We start from the raw sequence: 26,801 nt of genomic DNA, 5'->3' as shown, positions 1-26,801 counted from the left end.
TAAGGATTTGTTTCTACTTGCCTATTACAAGTGCTTGACTACTGGTGAAAGCTATTTACATGAATACTTCCAGTTAATTATAGGAAATAGTACTGCTGCTTCAATACCTACCCAGAAGAGCATGGAATTTCCAAATTAACGTTATTTGGCTTTGGAAGCATTACAAATTTGGGGGGGTTTTATCTTTAAATTATATATGGCTTAGCCAGAATTTTAAAACAAATTGCATATGTTGATGGGAAGCTTTCTAGAGAGTAGGTTAAAGCCACCCTGGAGGAATGATTGCTGTATTGAACAAGCATGACTTTGTAATATAACTAGGAAGCAACTTTGTTTTTTTTCTCCTACTGTCCATTTACATTTATTCATTGGGTCTAGTTCTTCTCCTGTCTTTAGATGAAAATTCAGATAGAGGATAGGGTCATGACTTTTCTGGTCATTCTTAGGCTTTAAAAAGTCCTACTAAAGAACCGTGTCATTTCAGCAATTAATGTTTTCGGTCAAACTTCCAAACTTCATTTACAGTTGAGGCTTCTCCCCTCATTCAGATCTGGCTTATTGCCAGCAGGAAGCTGGAGTTTGGGGAGGGTGATACGGTGGGCTTCTTTTCTTTCTTCACCTAGTCTTCCTTCTAGACCCTACCTTCCCCTCCCCAACCTAGCAGAAGGGAGGAGAGAAAATGGGAGCAGGAAAGTTCTTACCTGTTAGTGCTGTGGTGGTAGATGATCAATGCTGTGTGACCCTGTCAGATGTTTTTTGTTTTTTAGTTCTGTCAGATGTTTAAAGCTGATTCTTGTTAGCATTCTGCTGAGTTCCTTTACAACTCCATCACCAGTAAAATACTCATCTTTAGTTCCTTTGGCAAAGCAAATGCAGTTCTCCTTTTTCAGCCCCTAGGAATTCAGGCTCTTTGTGCTGAAGTCTGTTTGTCTTTCCACCCAGGCCTTTTAGACAGGATCTAAGATGATTCCGTGCTGGCTGTCTTATAGTGGCCCACATTTGTTCCATGCGTATCCTTTGTGCTGACAAATTCTGGGCATGCAGGCTGATCCCTTAGCAGCAATCATTTTCTGCTCCTCCCCTACCCCCTACCTCCACCAAGCTGCCTCAGCCAGCCTCTCTCAGTTCAGACTTCTCAGAGTGAGTACACTGGGATGCCCAAATTACATATACTGCTGATGGGAGTATAAGCTGGTGCAGTCATTTCAGAGAGCAGTTTGGCAACAGATAATAAAGTTGAAAAGTTCCCAGCAAGTTCACTTCTGGGGATCTATTTGGTGACTCTCTTGCACATGGTGTTCAATGCTGCTCTATAAGAGCAGTAAAGTAGAAACAACCTAACTCCCTCAGTGAGGGAAAGGATAAATTTTGGGTGTCACACAAGAGCAGTGAAAATTAACTATAGATTTGTTAATTGAATAAGTCTCAAAAGTATAATTTTGAGAGAGAAGAAAGGTGCAAAATGATAGGTACGAATGATTCCATTTAATTTACATGTCTAAACGTGCAAAAGAAAACGTATTGCTATGGGTACACGTATAAGAACGTGCATGGGAATAATGATATACACCATTCTGAGGATAGTGGTCACTAGAGTGGAGGGAGAGAAACAGACTGAGATGGAGAGGGAGCTTCTGCCTATCTGTATTGTTCTACTTAAAAGAATCAAAACAAGTATAATACATTGAAGTTTTTATTAAAATTTAAGTTATACTTGTGGTGATAGGTATTTATCACATTACTCTATTTGAGTAATTCATTATAAATATTTCATTTATGGTATTTCATTATAAATATTTTCATTATAAACATTTTATTTAGAAAGTAGCCGAAGGGTGATGAACCTAGGGGCAGGACAGGAATAAAGACACAGATGTAGAGAATGGACTTGAGGACACAGGGAGGGGGGAAGGGTAAGCTGGGATCAAGTGAGAGAGTAGCACTGACATATATACACTACCAAAAGTAAAATAGATAGCTAGTGGGAAGCAGCTGCATCACCCGGGGAGATCAGCTAGGTGCTTTTTGACCACCTAGAGGGGTGGGATAGGGAGGGTGGGAGGGAGACGCAAGAGGGAGGGGATATGGGGATATATGTATACATATAGCTGATTCACTTTGTTATACAGCAGAAACTAACACAACGTTGTAAAACAATTACACTCCAATAAAAATGCTAAAAAAAAAAGTAGCCGAAGGGAATCAGGGAATGAAAGCTGACTGTCCAGGGTCTATAGCAATGGCTGCAAACTCCAGGCATACACCTATAATTTTTGCTCAGACACCTGTAAATATTGCTTGGGTCTCCAGAAGGCACTTTAAAACCTGACAGTCCCGGTTCAGACCCTATTCAGACATCCCACTGCCACTGACTGAACCCAGTCCCGGTTCAGACCCTATTCAGACATCCCACTGGCTCTGGGCACCCCAGAGCCCATGGAACGGTTGCCATAATCAGTTAAGGGCAGCGGAGAGGTGCTGCTTAAGAAACCCGAGGGCCTAGCAAAGCTCCACATTCTAGGTCCTCCTCTGTTGGAAAGCCTACGCAGGGCGTGACCCTAGCACATGGTGAACTCCTCCAAAGATGACCCCAAACAGCAATGTCTTTTTTGCCCCTTGCCTAACACAGGGCCCGGCAGACATCTGGAGCTTAAGGAACCTTCGCAGAAAGAACAAACAAGGTGGAATTGCCGGTCTTGCTAACACAAAGGGGTGTATAAAGTAATTCTAAAAGCTAGCCCGGCCCCCAGTTCAGGATTGCAGGTGGGCCCAGCGGACCTCAGGGCGGAAAGCGCCAATCTGTACATGCACGTCCCCACTCCCGCCCTCATCCCATTCTGCGCAGGCTCCACCCGTGACGCACACGCGCCTTCCCCCGCCCCTTCCGGAGGCTCGCCGTGCGCATGCGCCCTACTGTCCGCGCTTTATTGCGAAAGTCAGGGGGCGAGGTCTTGAGGTCCGCGCGCGCGGCGCGGCCAGACGCGGCGGGCGTGGCGGAGGATGGAGGCGGTAGAGTCCAACGCAGCGGTCGGGGCTGCGCGTGAGAAGGTGGCGGTGTAGGCACACGGGCTACGTGGAGGCCGGCGGTGGTGGCCGGGCCATGGCGGGAGACCGTTTTCGTTGGGCTCCCTGAGGTGCGCTCCCCGAAGTCTCGGCGAGCCGTGACCCATGGGCTCGCTGAGCAGCCGAGTGCTGCGCCACCCGGGGCGAGCCCGAGCCCAGCAGGAGCCGGGTTCTGGGGCTGGGGGCTCGGCCCGGAGGCCGGAGAGTGGTGGCGACGCGGCCGCCCACGGCTTCTGTTACTGTCCGGGCAGCCGTAAGCGCAAGCGGAGCAGCGGGGCCTTCTGCTACTGTCACCCCGATTCCGAGACAGACGAGGATGAGGAGGAAGGGGACGAGCAGCAGCGACTCCTCAACACCCCTCGAAGGTACGTGGGGGGACGCGCCCGCACCTGTTGGGCGGCTCCCGCGGCCCGGCCTGGGGATGAGCCCGGTGCCCGGGGGGCTTCGGGGGCTGCGGCGCTCCCCAGCCTGTGAAGAGCGGACGTGCCCTTGACGGGGTAGACCTGGGAGCCGGTCCGAGGCAGGGCGGATGGGGAGCACCTGGGGAGACGCCCGGTATTATGGTTTGTAAACCACAGACGCCGCCAGGGTGGTGCTACAGCCCCAATACGAGACTGAGAAACGCCAAGCTAGAGCTTGCGCCTCATTAAACCTTAGACAGGGCCGGCCGGCTGGCCCTTCGTAATACACCTTGGTCCTCTCTGAGTGGGTGGCAGTAGAATAAGTTGTTTTTTATCCGGCTGCCTTCTGTGGTCCAAGACACGTAAATTTAGGCTCTGAAGTGAGCACCCCTGTTGTCGTCCCACAGTGGAAGGGAAATGATTACGAACAGGAGCTCTCACTGTACAGGTGAAATTTTTCAGTAGTGTGTACATTTGTTCCTCACTAGGAACAGAGTCTTTCAACGTCTCTAGTACTCGAAGTCGTTGACCGTGGATATGTAAGGCAGCTTGCTTAACCTTTTTTAGAAGAGGTGAAAAACGGAATATTTACTTGTGAACTAAAATGTAGTTTATAAGTGGAATAAATTTTCACATAAAAAATCTGGTTGCTCCTCTTTTTTTAAAGGCCATCAGTGGGTCACATAGATGTAATTTTTTAAACGAAACTTTGAAAGATTCTAAAATTTTATGCTACACGTGTTACATATTTATTGTCAAATAAGTATCATGAACAATCTCTTTTAGTAGTTTGATTTATAAATTCTTTCATACAGTTTTATGTATGAATGTTTATATTTACAAAAATGGACCCCCACTTCCAAACTGTTCAGTTACCTTTTTGGAGAATTAGTATTTTAAGAGCTCAGATTCTGAGTTCTAGTCTGTACTTTGCACTTAATAGCCTTATTTCCTCATATGTAAAATGGAGATACTAATACTTGCCTTATAGGACTTGACAAATATTAGAATGCATGCGATGCACAGTGCCAGGTATGGAAGCATTCAGTAAATATTAGGCCTCCTTGATGAATTGGCTCCCCTTATCTTTACAAATGTAAAGACATTTACATTCCTGATACTATAGCCACTGCCACTTTCTTTTGGTAAGTGTTTAAATGTTAAATCTTTTTCCACTCTTTCCCATTAAACCTGTGTCTTTAAGTATCCTGTAGACAGCATTTAGTGGGGTCTTGATTTTTTAAAAATCCAATAGGATAATCTCTGTCTTTTAATTAGTATTTAGACCACTTGCATTCAGTGTCACTATAGAAATATATATGTCAGGGTCCATTTGAAAGAAATCACACAGTAATTTGAACAGGGAAAGTTTAATATAACCATTATTAGGAAGTAACAAGCGATTAACTACTAAAGGTAAGTTACTAAGGTAAAGAGATCTCTAAAAAATACAGGAATAGAGGGCATAGGGAGCTGTCACTACTTCTAGGCCTGAGACAGAATACCTAAGGAAGGAACAAATTTGGGCTAGGATCACCTTTCCCAAGCTGAGATTCAGATGTTGGAGGAGTTGTGCCCCACTAGATGGTAGAGGAGTTTGCTAAGATGTGGAAGTCTGAGACTGGCAAGCGAGAAACTGCCCGCTGGTGTGCCAACAAAACTAGCTTGGAGGCTGTCTGGTCCACGAAGTTGAAAATATTAACTGTCTAGACCTTTACAGAAAAAGTTTGCCAACCCCTGAACTACATGAGTGGAGTGGAATGGAAAGCCTCTAAGGCAAATTTTTGTTAGAAAATGCATGTCAGAGTCTAGTATGTGTTGTATCAGTACAAGGTGCCTAGTTTATTCAGCTCAGCATGGATGAAGGGTGTAAGAAAATCTTGTTTGTTGGCACTAATATGCTTCCTGAGGTTGTCTCATGTGCACTTCCACCTCAACTAACTACTCCATGAAAAGCCTTGGCCTCCAGGCCCACCTTCTACCTTATACCTTTTGTCAAGTGCATGTTTTACTTTTATGTTAACAAGACTTAAAACTCAACTGTTCTGCAACCAGATCTTTAGTTTTTCGTCCATAGGTTGTCTCTAAAAATTGAAATCTAGTAAACAGTTAGTTGTTGTTATAGCTATGTAAATATTGTTCACTGCAGAGTCAAGTAGTGTGCTAGGATTATAAATCATACTTCTTGGGTCCAATGTCACAACCCCTTGTTTTTCTCTTGGGAGAAATTTTCTAACCTCATAATTAAATGGAATTTTTTTTTTACATTCCATCAAGTTGGGCCCTATTTTCGTTTGTAGCTTATTAGAACAATACTCTTTTTTGTATTGCTTTTTAAATTTTATTAGACTTTCTGACTGCCTTCCCTCCCACCCCCGCCATTGACAAAATAATAATATTCCTTCATCATATCTTCAGATTTTTCTCTTTCCTAACACACTTGCATGGAGTCCTTCTTCTCTAAACCCAAGACCTCCCTCCTGGGTCCCTCCATGCTCTTGTTCCAGTCTGCAACCATTGCTCTCTAGGTCTACACTTATCCTGGGATTTACTCTGACCCTGTCTCTAGGATCGGATCCACTGTTTTCTGTAGCCTGTGTCTTTCTGTTTCTGAACTCATTTGAGGGAACTACATCCTCAAATATTTTCCTAAGAAAGGTGCAAAAGAAGGTAATTTGTGCTTATCTAGTTGTAAATTTAGCCTCTCACTTTAGTCATCTTTTGACTGGGTGCAGAAATCTAAAATAACTTTTGATATCTTTGATGGTATTAATTCATTGTCTTCTAGCCTACCATACTGATGAGAAAATGTGATGCTGGTCTAATTCTCTTTTCTTTTTAGGTGACTTTTTTTCTCTCTGGAACTTTTGGAATTTTTTCTTTGGTATTTTGGAATTTAACTAGAAGGTGCTTAACTGTAGGTCTTTTAATGGCCTTGGTAGTTGGTGGATCCTTACAATCTGGAGACTAGTTTGGGGAAACTTTTTTCTGTAATTCTCTTTCTCCTGTTATCTTTGTTTTCTCTTTCTTGGACCCCTCTTAACTGGATTTTGGATTTCTTGGATTGTACCTCTTTTCTCTTTTCTTTATTTCCTTTCTAGGTCTTTTTGCTTTGTGTTCTGGGAAATTTCCTTAACTTTCCCTTTTTTTTTTTTTGGAATTTCAGCAACTGTGGTTTTGGTCCCGAAGATCTCTTTTTTTTTTTCCCCCTTGTTCTGAGTAATACTTTAGCTTAGCATCCTATTATTTTATAAATGTAGTAATCTCAACTCTCTAGATGTACTAGTTATAATTAGAGTGTTAGAGGGTTTTTTTTTAAGTTCTATTTTCCCTGAATTATATGTTTCCTCTGATGCCAATTTTTCTCTTTTTTAAAATAGTCTTTAATGCTGTTAATTTTCCTCATGTTGAGAGATCCTTGGTTGTCTGCTTCAGAATGAGTCACTGGTGTGTGTGTGTGTGTGTGTTTTGAGTAAATAGATCTGTTTCTGCTGGGCCTTCCCTTTGAGTAGGAAGACTGACTACTAAGTTGGATATGGGTGGGGCATGCTTTGTTTTAGAGCAGAGATTCCCAAGCCTTATTGGTTCACAGTGCCCTTAGTGTCTGAGTAAGTTTTTTCATGGCACCTCTGGTCCTAAAGAAATATCTCATAGTTAGGTCCAAACAACTTAATAGTGTAGATTGCATGGTATCTGAAAGATGTTGCTGTGATTTCCTTTAATTTTGGAATATTCCACATGCATCCCTGAGTTTGCTGTGGTGCTCCAGGTGCTTTGGCACACAGTTTGGGAACCATGATTTAGGGTGAATAGGTTGGGAGCTAACAGGCTACAGATTCCTCAAATGCCAGAATGAGGATTCCTTTGTCTGGGGCACCAACACCTACACCAAAGTCTTAGATCTTCCTGATAGGTTTGTTCTGTTTCTTTCTAGAAAAACCTTGGAATCTGTTTGTATAAGTTATCTGTACTCTGTGTTCATAGAGAGTGGGGGAGGCCATTAAGGGAACAAGTTTCCCCATTTTTTGCCTCACTCCTCACTTCTGCCTTCTGTTTCTCTTGAGACCTCATCCTCCCAGCCCCATCCCTACCCCCACGGTTCTGAAGGGCAGATGGGCTTCAACCCCCATCCTAGACCGTGATATCTTTTGGGCTGTGGTTGTCACTGCTCTTTTCCATTCCAGTTTATTTTCTAACTTTCAGATCCATGGAATTCTCTCATCATGTGATAAGCCCACCCTCACCTTTTTCCTGTTGTGGGTTTATTCCTTTCTGTACTTTTAATCTTTTCATATAATTTGGGGAGAGTGCTGTCAGGAACTGGAAACTGCATTGTCTCATTTATTTCTTACAGTAACCCAATGAAGTGGATAGTAATATCCTCTTTTCACATCTAAGGTAACTGAGCTGTGGTAGTAGACCTGGGACTCAAACCCAAGTCTGTCTGCCCTGAAGCATGTGCATTTTTTACTGTCTGTTGGGAAGGGGTGTTCAATACACTGATTTAAGACACCATCTGAAACAATTACTTCATTTTTTTAAAAAGATTTAAAAATTTTACTAGGAAAGCTATCAGGATTGGCCAGGAATATAAAAGATATTGATCATTCTCTGCCTAGGGCTTTGCTTACTTACTGAACCATCTTGAGCAATGATTGTCAAACTTAAAACAAAAATAACAATTCTTCCTTTAAATTAAATCTTATGCACAAATCCAAGATGTTTACAAATATAATATATGATGCTGCTCTGGTTGAAGTTAGATGGGATGCCCAGAGTTCACACCTTGGCTCTCCCTGGTGGCCCCGCAGACACTTCTCCATTGAGCATAATTTTGAAAACCTTTGGTCTAAGGTTGCAAACCATTTGTCCAATGTGGGGAAAAAGACATTTTAAGGAGTTTAAGAATAGCTCGATACTAAAATAAGATTAAATGTAAATTATTTTTAAAATTACTTGTGTAGGTGAAATTTTTATTCTTGTTCTTCATTTTGTAGTTGCATAGCAGTATTATTGCAACTGTATTACATCACCCATAGTGCTGGTTACTAAAGAAGGAAATACACAAAAATCACCATGCTGACTTTTCTTTATTGAATAGGTAATTCTCTTAGTTCAAAAATCAGAAATTGCAAAAAGCTGTATAGTGAAAGGTCTCCCTTCCACGCTGCCCCCATCTATCCACTATTCCCCCTCTTGGGAATAGAGTACCCCACAGATAACCACTGTTATTAGTTTCTTATGTACCCTTCCATACATGAGCACGTTTGAATATATAATATCCCTCTCTCTGTTTATACAGTGGACAAATTGGTTCTATTTAATAGAAATTGAGCAAAAGGAGTATTTTGAGTTACATGCAAAATCAGTAGAACATTCAGTTTTACATATATGTAACGTTTGCATTTCTTTTAACAGGAAAAAATTGAAGAGTACATCCAAATATATTTATCAAACATTATTTTTAAATGGTGAAAACAGTGACATTAAGATTTGTGCTCTAGGAGAAGAGTGGAGCTTACACAAAATATATTTATGTCAAGTAAGTATTTTATTTTTCTATATATTTGAGTAACCAAGGTAGTCACTTAAAACAACTCACACTCATAAGTCTTGTTCTTTCTCATTGCATTTCACAGTAATCTTTTGCATGAACATTTGCTGTTTAAGTCCTATCTGATGAAAAGTCTTGTTTTGTAAGAGATATGGTGAACATTGTTAGTGAAAACTTAGTTTGGTCTAGAAAACAGATTTTGAGTTTTCATTGTCATACCAGCCTTTTTGTCATTACTCCAATAAGGTACTTATTTTGGTGCCTTCTGTTGACAAAAAGGGAAAAAGGGAAAAAACCATTCAACATTTAAGTTAGGATTGCTGAATTTGTTTATTTTGTATATGATTATTTCAGTTGGATAAATTCAGCTGAAATGTTGCTTTGTAGTTAAGATTGAATGTAAATGGAAAGTTCTTGGCACTTTTCCCTCTCTCCTGGAAAATGCCAAAACCAAAACCAAAAAAGTATATGGACTAAGTCATTTAGCTGATATACCTGTTTGATTTCTGTGAAAATATTATTATCAGCCACCCCATTTTAAAGATTCAAGACTTCCAAAATAAAAGAAAATGTTGTTCTAATGGCTCAAATATTTTAATCCTTTATTCTTTCATCAAATCTGTTTTCAAGTCATTGGTCTAGGCAGTGGGAATAGAATAGTGAACAATTCACTTTCTATCCTATGGAGCTTATATTTTCCCTCTCCTCTTAACGATATGACAGTAATTACTGGTAAGACGGTATAATATAAGATTTTTCAGTAGAAGCATTTGAAAGGGATTTTTTCTCTTACACTTTAATCATGTTTTTTATTTAATTTTTTTGAACAAGTTTACTTTGGCTTGCAGTATATACCCCAGAGACTATATCAGAATACTGGTCTTAACTTGAGGACATGGTCCGTATCTTTCTTTTTGATCTTTGAAAGCAGTTTTGTGAATTCAGGGGTGAAAATGCCTCTGTTAAGGCTTTCCCTCTCAAGAGAAACTGGATTGATCATAGTGCAAGACACATGCTAAATTATAAGTCCCCTGAGGACAGAAACGTCTGTTTTGTTTTCTGCTGTATTCACAGTGCCTTAAACTACATACTCAGTAAATTTTTAAAAATCAGTAGTTAGTATTTGATCCTTTCCAAAGTAATTCTAGTTATGGGAGGTGCTATCTAGAAGGTAACTAAAGACTTCATCCATTCTGGTGTCTTTCCAATAATTCAGATTCATTCTGGAATTTTTTTATAAGATAAAACTAAACTTTGGATTTTCCCTAATTCCTTGGGGATCATCCTATTAGTGTTGACTTGGGACTGGTCTGGACCCTTTATAGGCACTGAGATAGAGTAAGGACTCAACAGCTTTTAGTTTTCTCTTCTCTCTTCCTCACTACATTATTTTGTATCCACATTGTGTGTTGTTTTATGTTTATGAGAGATACTTAAATATATGATATAATTTCTAAGCTTGAATTTAGAATGCTATTGAAAAGGAAAACATATTCATGTAATATACTCAGAAATTGTTTCAACTAAGTAAAAAGCTTAGTTGGTTCAAACAGTAACATGGGAAGCCAGTTCAGATAGTAATACGAGAATTTGGTTTGGTTTTCAATAATTAAAAGTATTTTGATAAGCCTAATAGTGTCCTTATCTTAATTTCTTTTCTCCTATCTGGCAGTTTTTTTTCTCTTGAAATAATATGATGCATTAGTTTTGATAGAATAGTTGCTTAGAGTTAGAAATGGGAAAATAATTTGGAAGACACAGAAAGTACTGCATAAGTGTGTTTTTTGTTTTTGTTTTTAAGTCTGGCTACTTTTCTAGTATGTTCAGTGGTTCATGGAAGGAGTCCAGCATGAATATTATTGAACTGGAGATTCCAGACCAGAATATTGATATAGAAGGTAACCGCCACCATGATTACTATTATGCAAAAATCATAAAAACATAAACTTTTTATTCTTTTGACAGAAAATAAATATTTTCTTCTAACTTTGTTGGCTAGAGAAAAGCTCCATTTAACACCCTAAGGTGACAACTTTATATTAATTTACTCCATAGTTTTATCAGTTCTGTTCTACGTATCTTTATTTAGTCATGTCAGCCTTATCAATCTGTTTACTTCATGTTTGTAAATATATCTGCCTGGAATATAGAGGATGTAGAGTGAAGGAAGGAGGAGTATGACCAATAAACAATAAGCCAATAAACATTATTCATTGATTATTCCCTGTATATGAAGACCTTTTCTGGGAATAAGTATATGAATCATGTAGTCAGTATTGTTTTAGAGCTATATGGTCCTTAGATGAGGAGGCTGAGGTCCAGAGGATTTAAGAGACTTATTTTAGGTCTCAGAGCAGTTTAGTGAGCCTAGATCAGACTGTAGGTCTCCTGACTCCTGTTCTCGTGCTCCTGCTCCTGTCTTGGATAGCTGAAGTGGAAGTACCCAGTACTCACCTCATAGGCAAACAGAAAAGGATATTTATAAAGCAAACCATGTAGGACATGCATGAGAATGGCAGTAGAGAAAAGGATGGACAGACTTAAATAGCTGCGGCAGCTGGGTGAGAGTGTGGCATGCATAGGACCAGGAGCTGTTCCACACTCCCCAGTGGTAAAGCACTGAAAGCACCAGGGTTAGGACTATCATTGGGTCTGTGTGGTTGTACTTAATGATTGGTTTACTCAGGGATATCTTTATAAAACTTTTTCCAAGGGTGTCTTAATTCTGACCACTAACTAATGTCAAGATTCGATGTAGAAGAATCCAGCGTGATTTGGTAGAACAGATGGAAATGTATAACATTGTTATTAAATTAGCACCATCAATCCATAACCATTACTAATAGTTTAATTAATGATACTAATCTTATCCTTTTCTGTACATACTAGATTTAGACATATGTCTTAGTGTATGAAGACTGTCATTGTTATTTTTGTAATACTCTTACAGCTATAATTGTTATTTCATTCTACCTGTGTACTTTTGCTTTAAGCACTGCAGGTGGCATTTGGGTCATTGTATCGAGATGATGTCTTAATAAAGCCCAGTCGAGTTATTGCCATTTTGGCAGCAGCTTGTATGCTGCAGTTGGTAAGTATGCATAGTACTGAAAAAAAGGATCACACTTGTATCTTTGTTTCAAGGTATCTGTTCCAAAAACAATAATAAAACTTAGCTTGTTTATAACTTTTAAAGGAAATGTATAAATATTCCATTCATGATAAGTCATTTAAAATGTTTAATGAAAAGCAGTTTATTACAAATGAGACGGTCTCGATGCCTATGTAAAATGAATGCAAGCTATTTCTGTGTGGATATCTTAGAATGACTGTAATGTGGAAGGAAGGTACTTGTCTTAAATCCATTTACAGATTTCTATTCGTTAATGACTTATCTTGACTGTTTTAAGCAGGTGGCTTATTACTAATTCATATAGTTCATGGGTTTGGAAAACATTGAGTGCTTACTATGTAAATGTTTTCTTAATTATGAAATAATTGTGTGTAAACCACCTAAATGTATATAATCTATTGGTAGAATGACAGATCTGTTCATTCATCGGAAGTGTATTGAGCAGTGTGTCAAGCTAGGCATAGAGATACAAAGGTAAATAAAGATATAATCCCCACCTTTAAGAAGCTCACAATATAATGAGTGTGTAGAGTGGGGGAGGGAGGGTTGATATACAGACTCAAAGGTAAAGTAAGAGCTGTCCAATATTATAGATGTGATGATAAACTTTCTGTAGGATTTAATGGATGCACAAAGTGGTTGGTTTAACCTGTTGGTGTCAAAGAAGTTGTGTTTGAGGTTGAGCCTTAAAAACTGAAAATGTATTTATCTTGTGAAGTAAGAAGAGAGGGGAAGGAAGAACATTTCAGACAGAAAACTAAGACCTAGAAATATGAAACAATGGAGGATTAGAGAATCTGAGTGGAACATAGATCTAGCACAGAATATAAGAAGGGTTGGAGAGAGGGAGGCAGAGACCAGATCACGAAAGCCCCTCAATCAATACCTTTTAAGAAGTCGAGACTTTACATATAAGTACTTTCGGAAAGTTTTAATCAGGGGAAAGACAAAGTTATATTTCAGAATGCTTTGGGAACAGTGTGAAGGGTGAACTGAAGGAAAGATGAGTATAAAACCTATTACATTCCCACCAACAGCTGCTTCACTTTGCTGTACACTTGAAACTAACACAACATTGTAAATCAACTATACTCCAATAAAAATTATAAAATAAATAAATTAGAGAAATGATGAGAAAAAAACTCAAATTAAACTCAAACTTAAAAATTTGTTGCCACATCTAGGAGAATTATACTAGATATATTAAAATTACTGTACATTCCATTAAATATGAAGAAAATGAAAAAAAACCTATTGCAGTAATCCACGGGAGGGTCTAAATGAGGGTAGTAGCAAAAAGCATGGAGAGGAAAACTGGTTACTGGAGAGGTTAAGCAGGGATAATCCGCTGGACTTGGTGACAGATGAGATATTAAAAGGAAAGGGAAGGAGTCTAGAATGGCTTCCAGGTAAGTGTAAAATCCCAGTGGAGTCAACATTTTATTTTGATCATTTTAAAAAGTTAAGTTTCTTTTTATGTGACTTTTGTATACTGATTTATTTTAAGTATTAGTTAATAGCTTGCTAAATATCCTTGGCTGAGGTAATTTGATTTTTATAAATGTTTTGATCCTTTCGATACTTATTTCCAATAATTATACTTTATTTTTTAACTTTTAATCCTTTTTTGGTTTTCTTCTTAATTCACTTTCTGCATTATCTTTATGATTTAACTATTTAACAATAATACACTTGCATGATGAATATATCTCAGAAATTTGAGTAAAAAATGACCGGATCCTTTCCATATACTAAATAAAGTTAGCTATTTGAAATCTTCCATATAAACATTTTAGATTAAAAATTCAATGCAAGTTTTAAACAATAATATATTTGTTTTAGGTGTATTTCTTAGGTATTGATAGGTGTTTTAAACTTTAATAAAAACTTTCTGATGATTCATATTGTTTACTTACCTAGCCCATCACATGGTCATCTGACTATATAAAGACGTCTTAGTTTTAAAAGAACAGGCAAAACAGAATGTTGCTTAAATTTGCAAAGGTCCCAGATAGGGGAAGGACAGAAAAGAAAGAGAATAGCAATATTCACCTCTGTCTTACTGCTTTTACTTCCTCCCTTCCATTTTCACTTCCAAGTATTTAGTTTAATACTTGCTGGATTTTTTTAGGTATTTTTACTGGACTTATAAAAAGACTTAGGTTTGCTGCACTTAATGAGTTTTCTTTCTTTTCTTTCTTCCTTTTTTTTTTTTTTTTTTTTTTACTTTTTAATATGTAAAAGCACATATTCAGAGCTTATTTTTCCCATGTGAAATGGGCCTTTCCAGTGCTTATTTATATTTACAGGATGGTTTAATACAGCAGTGTGGTGAGACAATGAAGGAAACAATTAATGTGAAAACCGTATGTGGCTATTACACATCAGCAGGGACCTATGGACTGGATTCTGTAAAGAAAAAGTGAGTTACCTTTCTTGTTTTTCCTTTTATCCTGCTTTAGGGAATTTGGCTGCTTTGGTTTCTTAAGAGAATGTATAGCTATAAAAAAGAAAAAAAAGGGAGGATAGAATTTGTTATAAAAGGTCTGTTTTTACATTTGGACTAATTAGTAAATTCCTCAGAAGTATGGTCTTTGTGATTGTGGGTGGGTTATACATGCTTATAAAAACTATGGCCACTCTTTACAGCACATCTCTTAAATTTTTTTAAGCAGTAGGCATAATAGCCATTACAGTCGTCCCTCACTATCCGCAGGGGATTGGTTCCAGGACCTGGGTGGATACCAAAATCTGCGGATGCTCAAGTCCCTTATTTAATGGTGTAGTATTTGCAAATAACCATCCTCCTGTATACTTTAAATCATCTCTGGATTACTTATAAATACCTAATACAATGTGAATGCTATGTAAATAGTTACAAGTACAATGTAAATGCTATGTAGATAGTTGCTGGCTTGCGGCAAATTTAAGTTTTGCTTTTTGGAACATTTTGGAATTATTTTTTTTTTTCTCCAATATTTCCAATTCTCGGTTGGTTGAATCCATGGATACAGAACCCGCGGATACCGAGGGCTGACTGTATATCAGTGCAACTACTGGCAATGTTTTTAATTCTTGAGAATTGCAGTACCCATTTTCAAATTATAAAGAAGGTAATAGAAGTATGTAAACCCCTTCATAAACCATTTAACACAAACTTGAAAATGAGGTTTTCTTAATTAGAAATGCTCTTTTTAATATAAAGGGAATATTCCCTTACTAACTGCTGACAAAAACAATACTAACTTTCCAATTGTTAAATTTAAAAATTTGCGCATGTCCTAGCAAGATTAATATTCTTTTTTTATTTTAACTGTAAGTACTACTTAATAAATCATAGATACATGATATATAATGTAATAATTCCATGTTTTAACTTCAGGTGCCTTGAATGGCTTCTAAACAATCTGATGACTCACCAGAATGTTGAACTTTTTAAAGAACTCAGGTACTTGAATTTTAAATAACTTTATTATCATTTGTTAAAGTATGTAAGACATTTTTGTATAAAGTAAAAATATATTGCTTATGAAAAAGTGAACAATTTAATGAAAGGTATCTTGACTACATCATGAATTGAAAAAATGCTACACAAATTTTTTTTCTTTGTTGTAAATGATACAATGTATATTATGACTACTCCTTTAACCAATTTTAATGGAAAAATTCATTGCTGCTATAAAACTATAGAAAAAGGGTTACCTCACTTTTGCTGGGCTCTTAGAGAATCTAAAAGTTTATTTTAAAAACCATCTTTTCCCATTGAGAAATTACATTTGAGGAAATTGCTTTAAACTTTTTGCTAAGTTTAGTGAAATTAAACTCACAATTAAGTTGGTCTTTTGAATTAAGTTTGCTTATTAATCCTTCCTTCTTTCAACAAATAATTTCTGAATGTCTACTGTGTGTAAAGGTACTCTGATAAGGGCTGTGAAGGAGGCAGAGGTGATTATGTCATGGTCTCTGCCCGCTAGGAGCTTATTTGTAATAATGGAGCTAACTTATCTGCCCTGGGTCTGAGAAATTCAGAGTGGGAATGAACTTTTAAAGGCCAGTAGACTATGTGTAGTCACTTTCAGGCTTGCAGTTCCTTGACAGTTGTGCGTCTGAGACAGGGGTACAAATGTCCCTAGGAATGTGTGGCATTCTGATGGAAATGTGCAAAACCAAAGCCTTAACACTGCATAGCTTACTGGGATGTCAATTTTAATGATTTTTGGGGGGAGGTGTGGGGAGGAGTAGGAGAGAAGTAAACATTTTTATGTTTAAATACATTGTGGAATAGAGAGAATTAAGTTTCTTTGGATTTACAAGATGAAATACAAAAATTAATAGAAATGTTATTCTTATGGCTAGCCTACTCCTGGATTCCTGGGTCCTTTCCTTTCCTCTGCCCTTAAGAGGTACTGTGGTACAAAAGTTTGAGAAGCATTATTCTACCAAAAAATCATCACCTAATGATATCAAGGCATAAACAAAGCTCTGCAGTATGTTTGGTTTAAAAGTCATTAGAAACACTTTTTCTCTTTTATAATTTCTCATTGAGCTTTTTCAAAAGGAAGATAAATCATAGTGGTCATCTTAAAGCCCCAGATGCTCTTCTGGCTTTTTGTGGGTTAAAGGAAGGAAAGAAAAAGGAAAAAAGAAAAAACAGCTAGTGATATTATTTCCATTCTAAATTTAAACTAATACAGATTTCTTGATTTTAATCTCCTTAACAGTAATAAAAACATGTTTTATGACTAAGCAATTCTCTTAAGCCTAGAGGTGAAAGATAGACTTTGAAGATATATCTCTTTCAGTGAATTTTGACAAGTGTCTTTTTTTTTTTTTTTTTTTTAATTGAATGAGGGGGAAAGAAAAAAGAGGAAGGCTGCCACTTTATCAGAGCATACTAAAACTTATCTTACTGGGACCTTGCTTTAACTTGATTAATTAGCACAGCAAAGCTCTTGTTTCCCTGTCAGTGCAAGAAAAGACCTTTCACAGCATACTGTCTGAATTAAAAGTATCCTTATGTTCAGATAGATTCTTTGTCTTGGGCAAAAAGACTGATGTAATTTTTAATTCCACATTTTCTTTTGATAAAAAAGACTTAAAGTTTTCAGTTCCACCAGGGTCTTTTAGCTTGTGCATGAAGAGAGGCTCACTACTTCTATTTTATCTTTTCTAGTATAAATGTCATGAAACAACTCATTGGTTCATCTAACTTATTTGTGATGCAAGTGGAGATGGATGTATACACAGCCCTTAAAAAGGTATTGCCATAATATGATGTGTGTAAAGATATCCCCACTGCATTGCTTATAATAGTGGAAAGCTGGAAACAGCTAGTGTCCAGTGGTAAGGGAACGATTATAAATGTGAGAAAAGTAAAAGGAAATATGCCAAAATGTTAAGAAGTCTTTATGTTTAGGGAGTTGATATCATGATTGATTTCAGTGGTATTCTTTATACTTTCCTCTCCTAAGAATACATTTCTGTTTTTTCCCAGATTTTTTTTCAACAGTTAACATGTTGTTATTTACATAATCAGAAATGTTAAATGTTTTATATGTTTTTCAGAAATGTTTGCAAAATTGAGCTTTAGTTGAATTAATAACTTTATGATGAAGTTTTCACACGTTTTTCTAGAGAATGTTGAAATTCTTTTAAAGGTCTTTTGTACTTCAGGCATATATTTCACTTCATCCTTTTGAAAGGTTTCAACATTTTTAATATAATTTTGTTTTCATAACTCTCTGAAGAGACAAATTGGCTATTACTCTTGATCTGTAGATGGTAAAACTTAGAATTCTTACAATTGTTAAGTGGCAGGCTTGAGGCAGAACCCAGGTCTGTGAATTCTAGTCCATTGCTTTTCCCACTGCATAATTTTGCCTTTAGCCTTTTGTCCCTAGCTAACATGGGACAAAAATGTAGTTGAGTCTACACTCACAGTGTAGTTGAGTCTATACTAACGTGGTCGTGAAATCTGGGAATAGTCACCTTCTAGGTTATATCATTGGGATTGTTTGTCTTATGATAGAGATGAGACTCTATTACTATTTTTCCTCAGGGGAGTTTAGTAACTGTGTTAACCAGTCGTTAAAGGAGGGTAGACAGTCCATTTCTATCTCTGAGCCACTGGTAGTATTCATTCTTTCCTGTAATTATCGATGAATGCTTACTATGTGCCAGGCACTGCTCTAAGTATGTTACACATATTAATTCTTTTAATGTCCTGTGACATTGACATATTATCATGCTCATCTTACAAATGAAGAAATTAAGGCCCAGATTACACAGTGATGTAATTTCCCTAGCTATTAAATGACAGGGCTAGGATTTAAAAAACAGTAATGCTCTTCATTACTCTGTATACTGTCTCAACAGCAATAAGAAACATTAAGCCAATAAGAAAGTCCTTTTTCCCATATTTAATTTCTTTCTTTTATAATCTCACGTAGTATGTAGTGAAACTGAAGTAATTCGTGAGTAGAATAAATTAGTATATTATATATATATGTAGTATATTATGTAATATAACAGTGTGTATATATTATATATATATATATATATATATATATAATATATACACACACACACATAGAACATTTACCTTTTTAATACTATAACTACCATGTGTTTGAGACCATAAGTACTTTTCAGGGATTAGCTTATTCCTTATCATATACTCATCTAGTTTTTATCTTTGGACCATGATTAATGCCATGATGAATTTAAGACTTCTGAGCATACCATGTGATAGTTCTACTTCTTTCAATTGCTTGTAAAATGGAAATTAAATTTTTTAGATATTATGTTTTAAAGAAGCAGTTTGGTTTTACGGCGCTCTGACCGCCACAGCAACAGTCAGCTCTACCCACCACCAGAGCCTCCCATCAAGCCTCTTAGATAGCCTCATCCACCAGAGGGCAGACAGCAGAAGTAAGAAAAACTACAGTCCTGCAGCCTGTGGACCAAAAACCACAGTTACAGAAAGATAGACAAGATGAAAAGGCAGAGGGCTATATACCAGATGAAGGAACAAGATAAAACCCCAGAAAAACAACTAAATGAAGTGGAGATAGGCAACCTTCCAGAAAAAGAATTCAGAATAATGATAGTGAAGATGATCCAGGACCTCGGAATAAGAATGGAGGCAAAGATTGAGAAGATGCAAGAAATGATTAACAAAGACCTAGAAGAATTAAAGAATAAACAAACAGACATGACCAATACAATAACTGAAATGAAAACTACACTAGAAGGAATCAATAGCAGAATAACTGAGGCAGAAGAACAGATAAGTGACCTGGAAGACAGAACGGTGGAATTCACTGCTGCAGAACAGAATAAAGAAAAAAGAATGAAAAGAAATGAAGGCAGCCTAAGAGACCTCTGGGACAACATTAAACGCAACAACATTCGCATTATAGGGGTCCCAGAAGGAGAAGAGAGAGAGAAAGGACCAGAGAAAATATTTGAAGAGATTATAGTTGAAAACTTCCCTAACATGGGAAAGGAATTAGCCACCCAAGTCCAGGAAGCGCAGAGAGTCCCATACAGGATAAACCCAAGGAGAAACACGCCGAGACACATAGTAATCAAAGTGGCAAAAATTAAAGACAAAGAAAAATTATTGAAAGCAGCAAGGGAAAAACGACAAATAACATACAAGGGAACTCCCATAAGGTTAACAGCTGATTTCTCAGCAGAAACTCTACAAGCCAGAAGGGAGTGGCATGATATACTTAAAGTGATGAAAGGGAAGAACCTACACCAAGATTACTCTACCCGGCAAGGATCTCATTTAGATTTGATGGAGAAATCAAAAGCTTTACAGACAAGCAAAAGCTAAGAGAATTCAGCACCACCAAACCAGCTCTACAACAAATGCTAAAGGAACTTCTCTAAGTGGGAAACACAAGAGAAGAAAAGGACCTACAAAAACAAACCCAAAACAATTAAGAAAATGGTCATAGGGACATACATATTGATAATTACCTTAAACGTGAATGGATTAAATGCTCCAACCAAAAGACACAGGCTTGCTGAATGGATACAAAAACAGGACCCATATATATGCTGTCTACAAGAGACCCACTTTAGACCTAGGGACACATACAGACTGAAAGTGAGGGGATGGAAAAAGATATTCCATGCAAATGGAAATCAAAAGAAAGCTGGAGTAGCTATACTCATATCAGATAAAATAGACTTTAAAATAAAGAATGTTACAAGAGACAAGGAAGGACACTACATAATGATCAAGGGATCAATCCAAGAAGAAGATATAACAATTATAAATATATATGCACCCAACATAGGAGCACCTCAGTACATAAGGCAACTGCTAACAGCTATAAAAGAGGAACTTGACAGTAACACAATCATAGTGGGGGACTTTAACACCTCACTTACACCAATGGACAGATCATCCAAAATGAAAATAAGGAAACAGAAGCTTTAAATGACACAATAGACCAGATAGTTTTAATTGATATTTATAGGACATTCCATCCAAAAACAGCAGATTACACGTTCTTCTCAAGTGCGCATGGAACATTCTCTAGGATAGATCACATCTTGGGTCACAAATCAAGCCTCAGTAAATTTAAGAAAATTGAAATCATATCAAGCAACTTTTCTGACCACAACGCTATGAGATTAGAAATGAATTACAGGGAAAAAAACGTAGAAAAGACAAACACATGGAGGCTAAACAATACATTAGTAAATAACCAAGAGATCACTGAAGAAATCAAAGAGGCAATCAAAAAATACCTAGAGACAAATGACAATGAAAACACGACGATTGAAAACCTATGGGATGCAGCAAAAACAGTTCTAAGAGGGAAGTTTATAGCTATACAAGCCTACCTAAAGAAACAAGAAAAATCTCAAGTAAACAATCTAACCTTACACCTAAAGAAACTAGAGAAAGAACAAACAAAACCCAAAGTTAGCAGAAGGAAAGAAATCATAAAGATCAGAGCGGAAATAAATGAAATAGAAACAAAACAATAGCAAAGATCAATAAAACTAAAAGCTGGTTCTTTGAGAAGATAAACAAAATTGATAAGCCATTAGCCAGACTCATCAAGAAAAAGAGGGAGAGGACTCAAATCAATAAAATCAGAAATGAAAAAGGAGAAGTTACAACACACCGCAGAAATACAAAGCATCCTAAGAGACTACTACAAGCAACTTTTTGCCAATAAAATGGACAACCTGGAAGAAATGGACAAATTCTTAGAAAGGTATAACCTTCCAAGACTGAACCAGGAAGAAACAGAAAATATGAACAGACCAATCACAAATAATGAAATTGAAACTTTGATTTAAAATCTTCCAACAAACAAAAGTCCAGGACCAGGTGGCTTCACAGGTGAATTTTATCAAACATTTAGAGAAGAGCTAACACCTATCCTTCTCAAACTCTTCCAAAAAATTGCAGAGGAAGGAACACTCCCAAACTCATTCTATGAGGCCACCATCGCCCTGATACCAAAACCAGACAAAGACACTACAAAAAAAGAAAATTACAGACCAATATCACTGATGAATATAGATGCAAAAATCCTCAACAAAATACTAGCAAACAGAATCCAACAACACATTAAAAGGATCATACACCACGATCAAGTGGGATTTATCCCAGGGATGCAAGGATTCTTCAATATACGCAAATCAATCAGTGTGATACACCGTATTAACAAATTGAAGAATAAAAACCATATGATCATCTCAATAGATGCAGAAAAACCTTTTGACAAAATTCAACACCCATTTCTGATAAAAACTCTCCAGAAAGTGGGCATAGAGGGAACCTACCTCAACATAATAAAGGCCATATATGACAAACCCACAGCAAACATCATTCTCAATGGTAAAAAACTGAAAGCATCTCCTCTAAGATCAGGAACGAGACAAGGATGTCCACTCTCACCACTATTATTCAACATAGTTCTGGAAGTCCTAGCCACGGCAATCAGAGAAGAAAAAGAAATAAAGGGAATACAAATTGGAGGAGAGGAGGTAAAGCTGTCACTGTTTGCGGATGACATGATACTATATATAGAGAATCCTAAAACTGCCACCAGAAAACTGCTAGAGCTAATTAATGAATATGGTAAAGTTGCAGGATACAAAATTAATGCACAGAAATCTCTTGCATTCCTATACACTAATGATGAAAAATCTGAAAGAGAAATTATGGAAACACTCCCATTTACCATTGCAACAAAAAGAATAAAATCCTAGGTAGGTTTATTCCTAGGTGAGACAAAAGACCTGTAGGCACAAAACTATAAGACACTGATGAAAGAAATTAAAGATGATACCAACAGATGGAGAGATATACCATGTTCTTGGATTGGAAGAATGAACATTGTGAAAATGACTATACTACCCAAAGCAATCTACAGATTCAATGCAATCCCTATCAAATTACCAATGGCATTTTTTACAGAGCTAGAACAAATCATCTTAAAATTTGTATGGAGACACAAAAGACCCCGAATAGCCAAAGCAGTCTTGAGGGAAAAAAACGGAGCTGGAGGAATCAGACTCCCTGACTTCAGACTATACTACAAAGCTACAGTAATCAAGACAATATGGTACTGGCACAAAAACAGAAACATAGATCAATGGAACAAGATAGAAAGCCCAGAGATAAACCCACGCACCTATGGTCAACTAATCTATGACAAAGGAGGCAAAGATATACAATGGAGAAAAGACAGTCTCTTCAATAAGTGGTGCTGGGAAAACTGGACAGCTACATGTAAAAGAATGAAATTAGAATACTCCCTAACACCATACACAAAAATAAACTCAACATGGATTAGAGACCTAAATGTAAGACTGGACACTATAAAACTCTTAGAGGAAAACATAGGAAGAACACTCTTTGATATAAATCACAGCAAGATCTTTTTTGATCCACCTCCTAGAGTAATGGAAATAAAAACAAAAATAAACAAATGGGACCTAATGAAACTTCAAAGCTTTTGCACAGCAAAGGACACCATAAACAAGACGAAAAGACAACCCTCAGAATGGGAGAAAATATTTGCAAACGAATCAACGGACAAAGGATTAATCTCCAAAATATATAAACAGCTCATTCAGCTCAATATTAAAGAAACAAACACCCCAATCCAAAAATGGGCAAAAGACCTAAATAGACATTTCTCCAAAGAAGACATACAGACGGCCACGAAGCACATGAAAAGATGCTGAACATCACTAATTATTAGAGAAATGCAAATCAAAACTACAATGAGGTATCACCTCACACCAGTTAGAATGGGCATCATCAGAAAATCTACAGACAAGAAATGCTGGAGAGGGTGTGGAGAAAAGGGAACCCTCTTGCACTGTTGGTGGGAATGTACATTGATACAGCCACTATGGAGAACAGTATGGAGGTTCCTTAAAAAACTAAAAATAGAATTACCATATGACACAGCAATCCCACTACTGGGCACATACCCAGAGAAAACCATAATTCAAAAAGACACATGCACCCCAATGTTCATTGCAGCACTATTTACAATAGCCAGGTCGTGGAAGGAACCTAAGTGCCCATCAACAGATGAATGGATAAAGAAGATGTGGTACATATATACAGTGGAATATTACTCAGCCATAAAAAGGAACGAAACTGAGTCATTTGTTGAGACGTGGATGGATCTAGACACTGTCATACAGAGCGAAGTAAGTCAGAAAGAGAAAAACAAATATCATATATTAACGCATGTATGTGGAACCTAGAAAAATGGTACAGATGAGCCGGTTTGCAGGGCAGAAGTTGAGACACAGATGTAGAGAACGGACATATGGACACCAAGGGGGGAAAACTGCGGTGGGTTAGGGATGGTGGTGTACTGAATTGGGCGATTGGGATTGACATGTATACACTGATGTGTATAAAATTGATGCCTAATAAGAACCTGTGGTATAAAAAAACAAGCAAAACAACTAATACTAAACTTTTATTGGGTTATTTGTATGGAAATATGTTAATATAAATGTTTCAGACATTACATGAAATTTCTAAAAATCTTAAAAAAAAAAAAAGAGGTATAAACTATTAGGTATAAATTAAGCTACAAGGATACATCATACAACATGGGGGATACAGCCAATATTTTATAATAACTGTAAATGGAGTATAACCTTTAAAAATTGTGAATTACTACATTGTACACCTGAAATTTATATAGTATTATAAACCAACTATACCTCAATAAAAATATTTAATTAAATTTTTAAAATATATTAAAAAATAAAAAAGTACTAGTTACACTAAAATTAATTAAATCAGAAAACAAAATTCCTAAAATTTAGAATATCTAAACATCTATATAGATATATAGCTATATCTAGATGTGTACATAGAGAGATATGATAATTTTGGTGCTATATTTTTTGGTAGAGAAGGATTATCAGTTGAGCATCAAAATTGAATACAATAAAGTGAAACTGGAAAATGAAAAAATAGTAAATAAAAATTACACATTTAAAAAAAGAGAGAGAGAAAGACAGAGAGAAGAAGGAAGAAAGGAAAAAAGGAAGAAGGAAGGAAGGGAGGGAGGGAATGAAAGAAAAGAAAGAAAGAAAGGAGGAAAGAGAAAGGAAAAATTTGTTCTACTCGAGCTTATCTCCTAGGATCTATTATGCATATTAGATCACCAGGATAAGAATGTACCAAGCTCTTTCAAGGAAATTGATGGCCACCAGATACAATTTAAAATATATAATAAAGATCAATGGACAAATTTTATTAAGCATATATTATGTACAAAGCAGTGGGTACTGAGAAGAAAATAAAAGTGTGAAACACAGTTCCTGTCATTCTATATTTCATAAGCTTGCCTTAAATAATAGACAAGCACACCCTTAAAAAGTAACTGAAAACCAACCTATGCTGTATAGCATGTGACTAAAAAGAGATTCAAATGCCACAGGAAATATATGAGAAAGAGAGGACATAGAAGGGGCATAGAAGTGGTTTATGGAATTAAAGATGAAAGAGCAGGAAAACAGAAAACCAAGGTAAGAGGGTTACTTAAGCAATGCTGAGGTATTGGGAAAATATAAGGTTCCCTGGGGTCAACTGTAAACCATTTTGCTGGAGATGAAGATTACAAGTATAATAAAAAAAGGGAGGGAGATGCAAGAAGGAAGAGATATGGGAACATATGTATATGTATAACTGATTCACTTTGTTTTAAAGCAGAAACTAACACACCATTGTAAAGCAATTATACGTCAATAAAGATGTTAAAAAAAAAAATTCCTCTAGGGACTCTGCAGTGGAATGCATATAAGAGGTGCTCAATAAATACCTGGTAAACAAAAAAAAATAAAACAATAAAATAAATAAATAAATAGGCAGTTTGAAAATGTAAAATCATAAACTAAATGAAGTCTTGTAATTTTTTTAACCTAGTGGATGTTCCTTCAACTTGTGCCTTCTTGGAATGGATCTTTAAAACAGCTTTTGACTGAAACAGATGTCTGGTTTTCTAAGAGGAGAACAGGTATGCCTGAAATTTTTATTGAGAACTTGTCTTTTTTGTTTTAAATTGAAATTTAATCAAAATCAGGCCCTGATAAACCTAGGGGATTTTAGAGCTGGAGAGGACCTTAGCAGTGATCTAATTCAACTCCTCATTTACACTGAGAAAATTGAGACTGGATAAAACAGATATAGAAAAAACAAAATTTTAATGGCCCTCAGATGCAAGGAAGTGGATAAAAATCATAATCCTTAGTTCACGATTTTCGTAGTTCACTGTCATTTTTGGTCCACGCATGGCCACCTTTTTCATTTTTTTAAATTATGTATTGAACCTCAGTGAACTAATCTTCAAGTACTAGAACATTAGTAACTTCAGTCTGCTCATGTGCTTCTTTCCTATTGTGTCCCTCTGACTTTGCTTTTAAAAAATGTTAAATGTTTAATGTTATGGCATTTTGCACGTCTTAACATGAATGCGTGACATAGTGATGTGCTGGTAAGCTGCCTCTCTGAAAAAATAATCACTTATTTGTAGCATTTTTAAAAATTTTCATGATACAAATTCTCCCAGCGTGACTAATTTCAGGCTACTAACATGACACCACTGAATGTGGAGTTGGGAAGAAATGCATACCATCAGCTCCTGTGAGCCGGCACAAGCCAGATCCAGCACACCACTGGACAATATATCATCCTGTTTTTTTGTTACTGAACTATTTCATATTGTGGTATTGATTTTCATTTCCTTGAAAACTAAAGAGATTGAACACCTGTTTGTGTGTTTATCGGCCATATGTTTCTTCTGTGAAATGTCTGTTCAGGTTTTTTTCCTATTTTAATATTGTATTTGTCTTTTCTTACTGATTTGTCGGCATTCTTTATATATTCTTGATTCTTTCTCATAAGTGTGTGTTGCATTTATCTTTCAGTTTGTAGTTTTTTTTTACTTTTCTGAATGTATCTTTTGATGAATAGAGGTTCTTATATTAAAATTTAGTGCTCTTTTTCTCTTGTTTAAATAAATTTTGAGAATTATTTTATGTAGTGAGATTTACTAGCTAATTATTTTTCCTTCAAGCTCATGAACCAAAAATGTGTAAATGACTATATCAGTAAAATCTATAACTTGATTTG

The 26,801-nt window shown here is 36.7% G+C and overlaps 1 protein-coding gene across 2 annotated transcripts in view; it reads left to right on the top strand.

Moving 5' to 3' along the window:
- The first annotated feature begins 2,910 nt into the window (after positions 1–2,910).
- GMCL1 (germ cell-less 1, spermatogenesis associated) overlaps positions 2,911–26,801 on the top strand; it is a 57,060-nt gene continuing 33,169 nt past the window's right edge. The window contains exons 1-8 of one of the 2 annotated variants that reach the window (XM_082356374.1): positions 2,911–3,428; positions 8,883–9,006; positions 10,820–10,916; positions 12,012–12,109; positions 14,461–14,573; positions 15,534–15,599; positions 17,325–17,409; positions 25,596–25,686. In XM_082356374.1, the coding sequence (XP_082212500.1) occupies positions 3,169–3,428; positions 8,883–9,006; positions 10,820–10,916; positions 12,012–12,109; positions 14,461–14,573; positions 15,534–15,599; positions 17,325–17,409; positions 25,596–25,686 (934 nt within the window). In that variant the 5' untranslated portion in view covers positions 2,911–3,168. The remainder of the gene's footprint in view (positions 3,429–8,882; positions 9,007–10,819; positions 10,917–12,011; positions 12,110–14,460; positions 14,574–15,533; positions 15,600–17,324; positions 17,410–25,595; positions 25,687–26,801) is intronic. The other variant, XM_082356373.1, reaches the window with a different exon arrangement.

Source organism: Balaenoptera borealis (genome assembly GCF_965194805.1).
Source record: "Balaenoptera borealis genome assembly, chromosome: 15".
In the NCBI taxonomy this organism is placed as follows: Eukaryota; Metazoa; Chordata; class Mammalia; order Artiodactyla; family Balaenopteridae; genus Balaenoptera; species Balaenoptera borealis.
The sequence above is the reverse complement of the archived record's forward strand: the minus strand, read 5'-3'. Positions and strand labels throughout refer to the sequence as shown.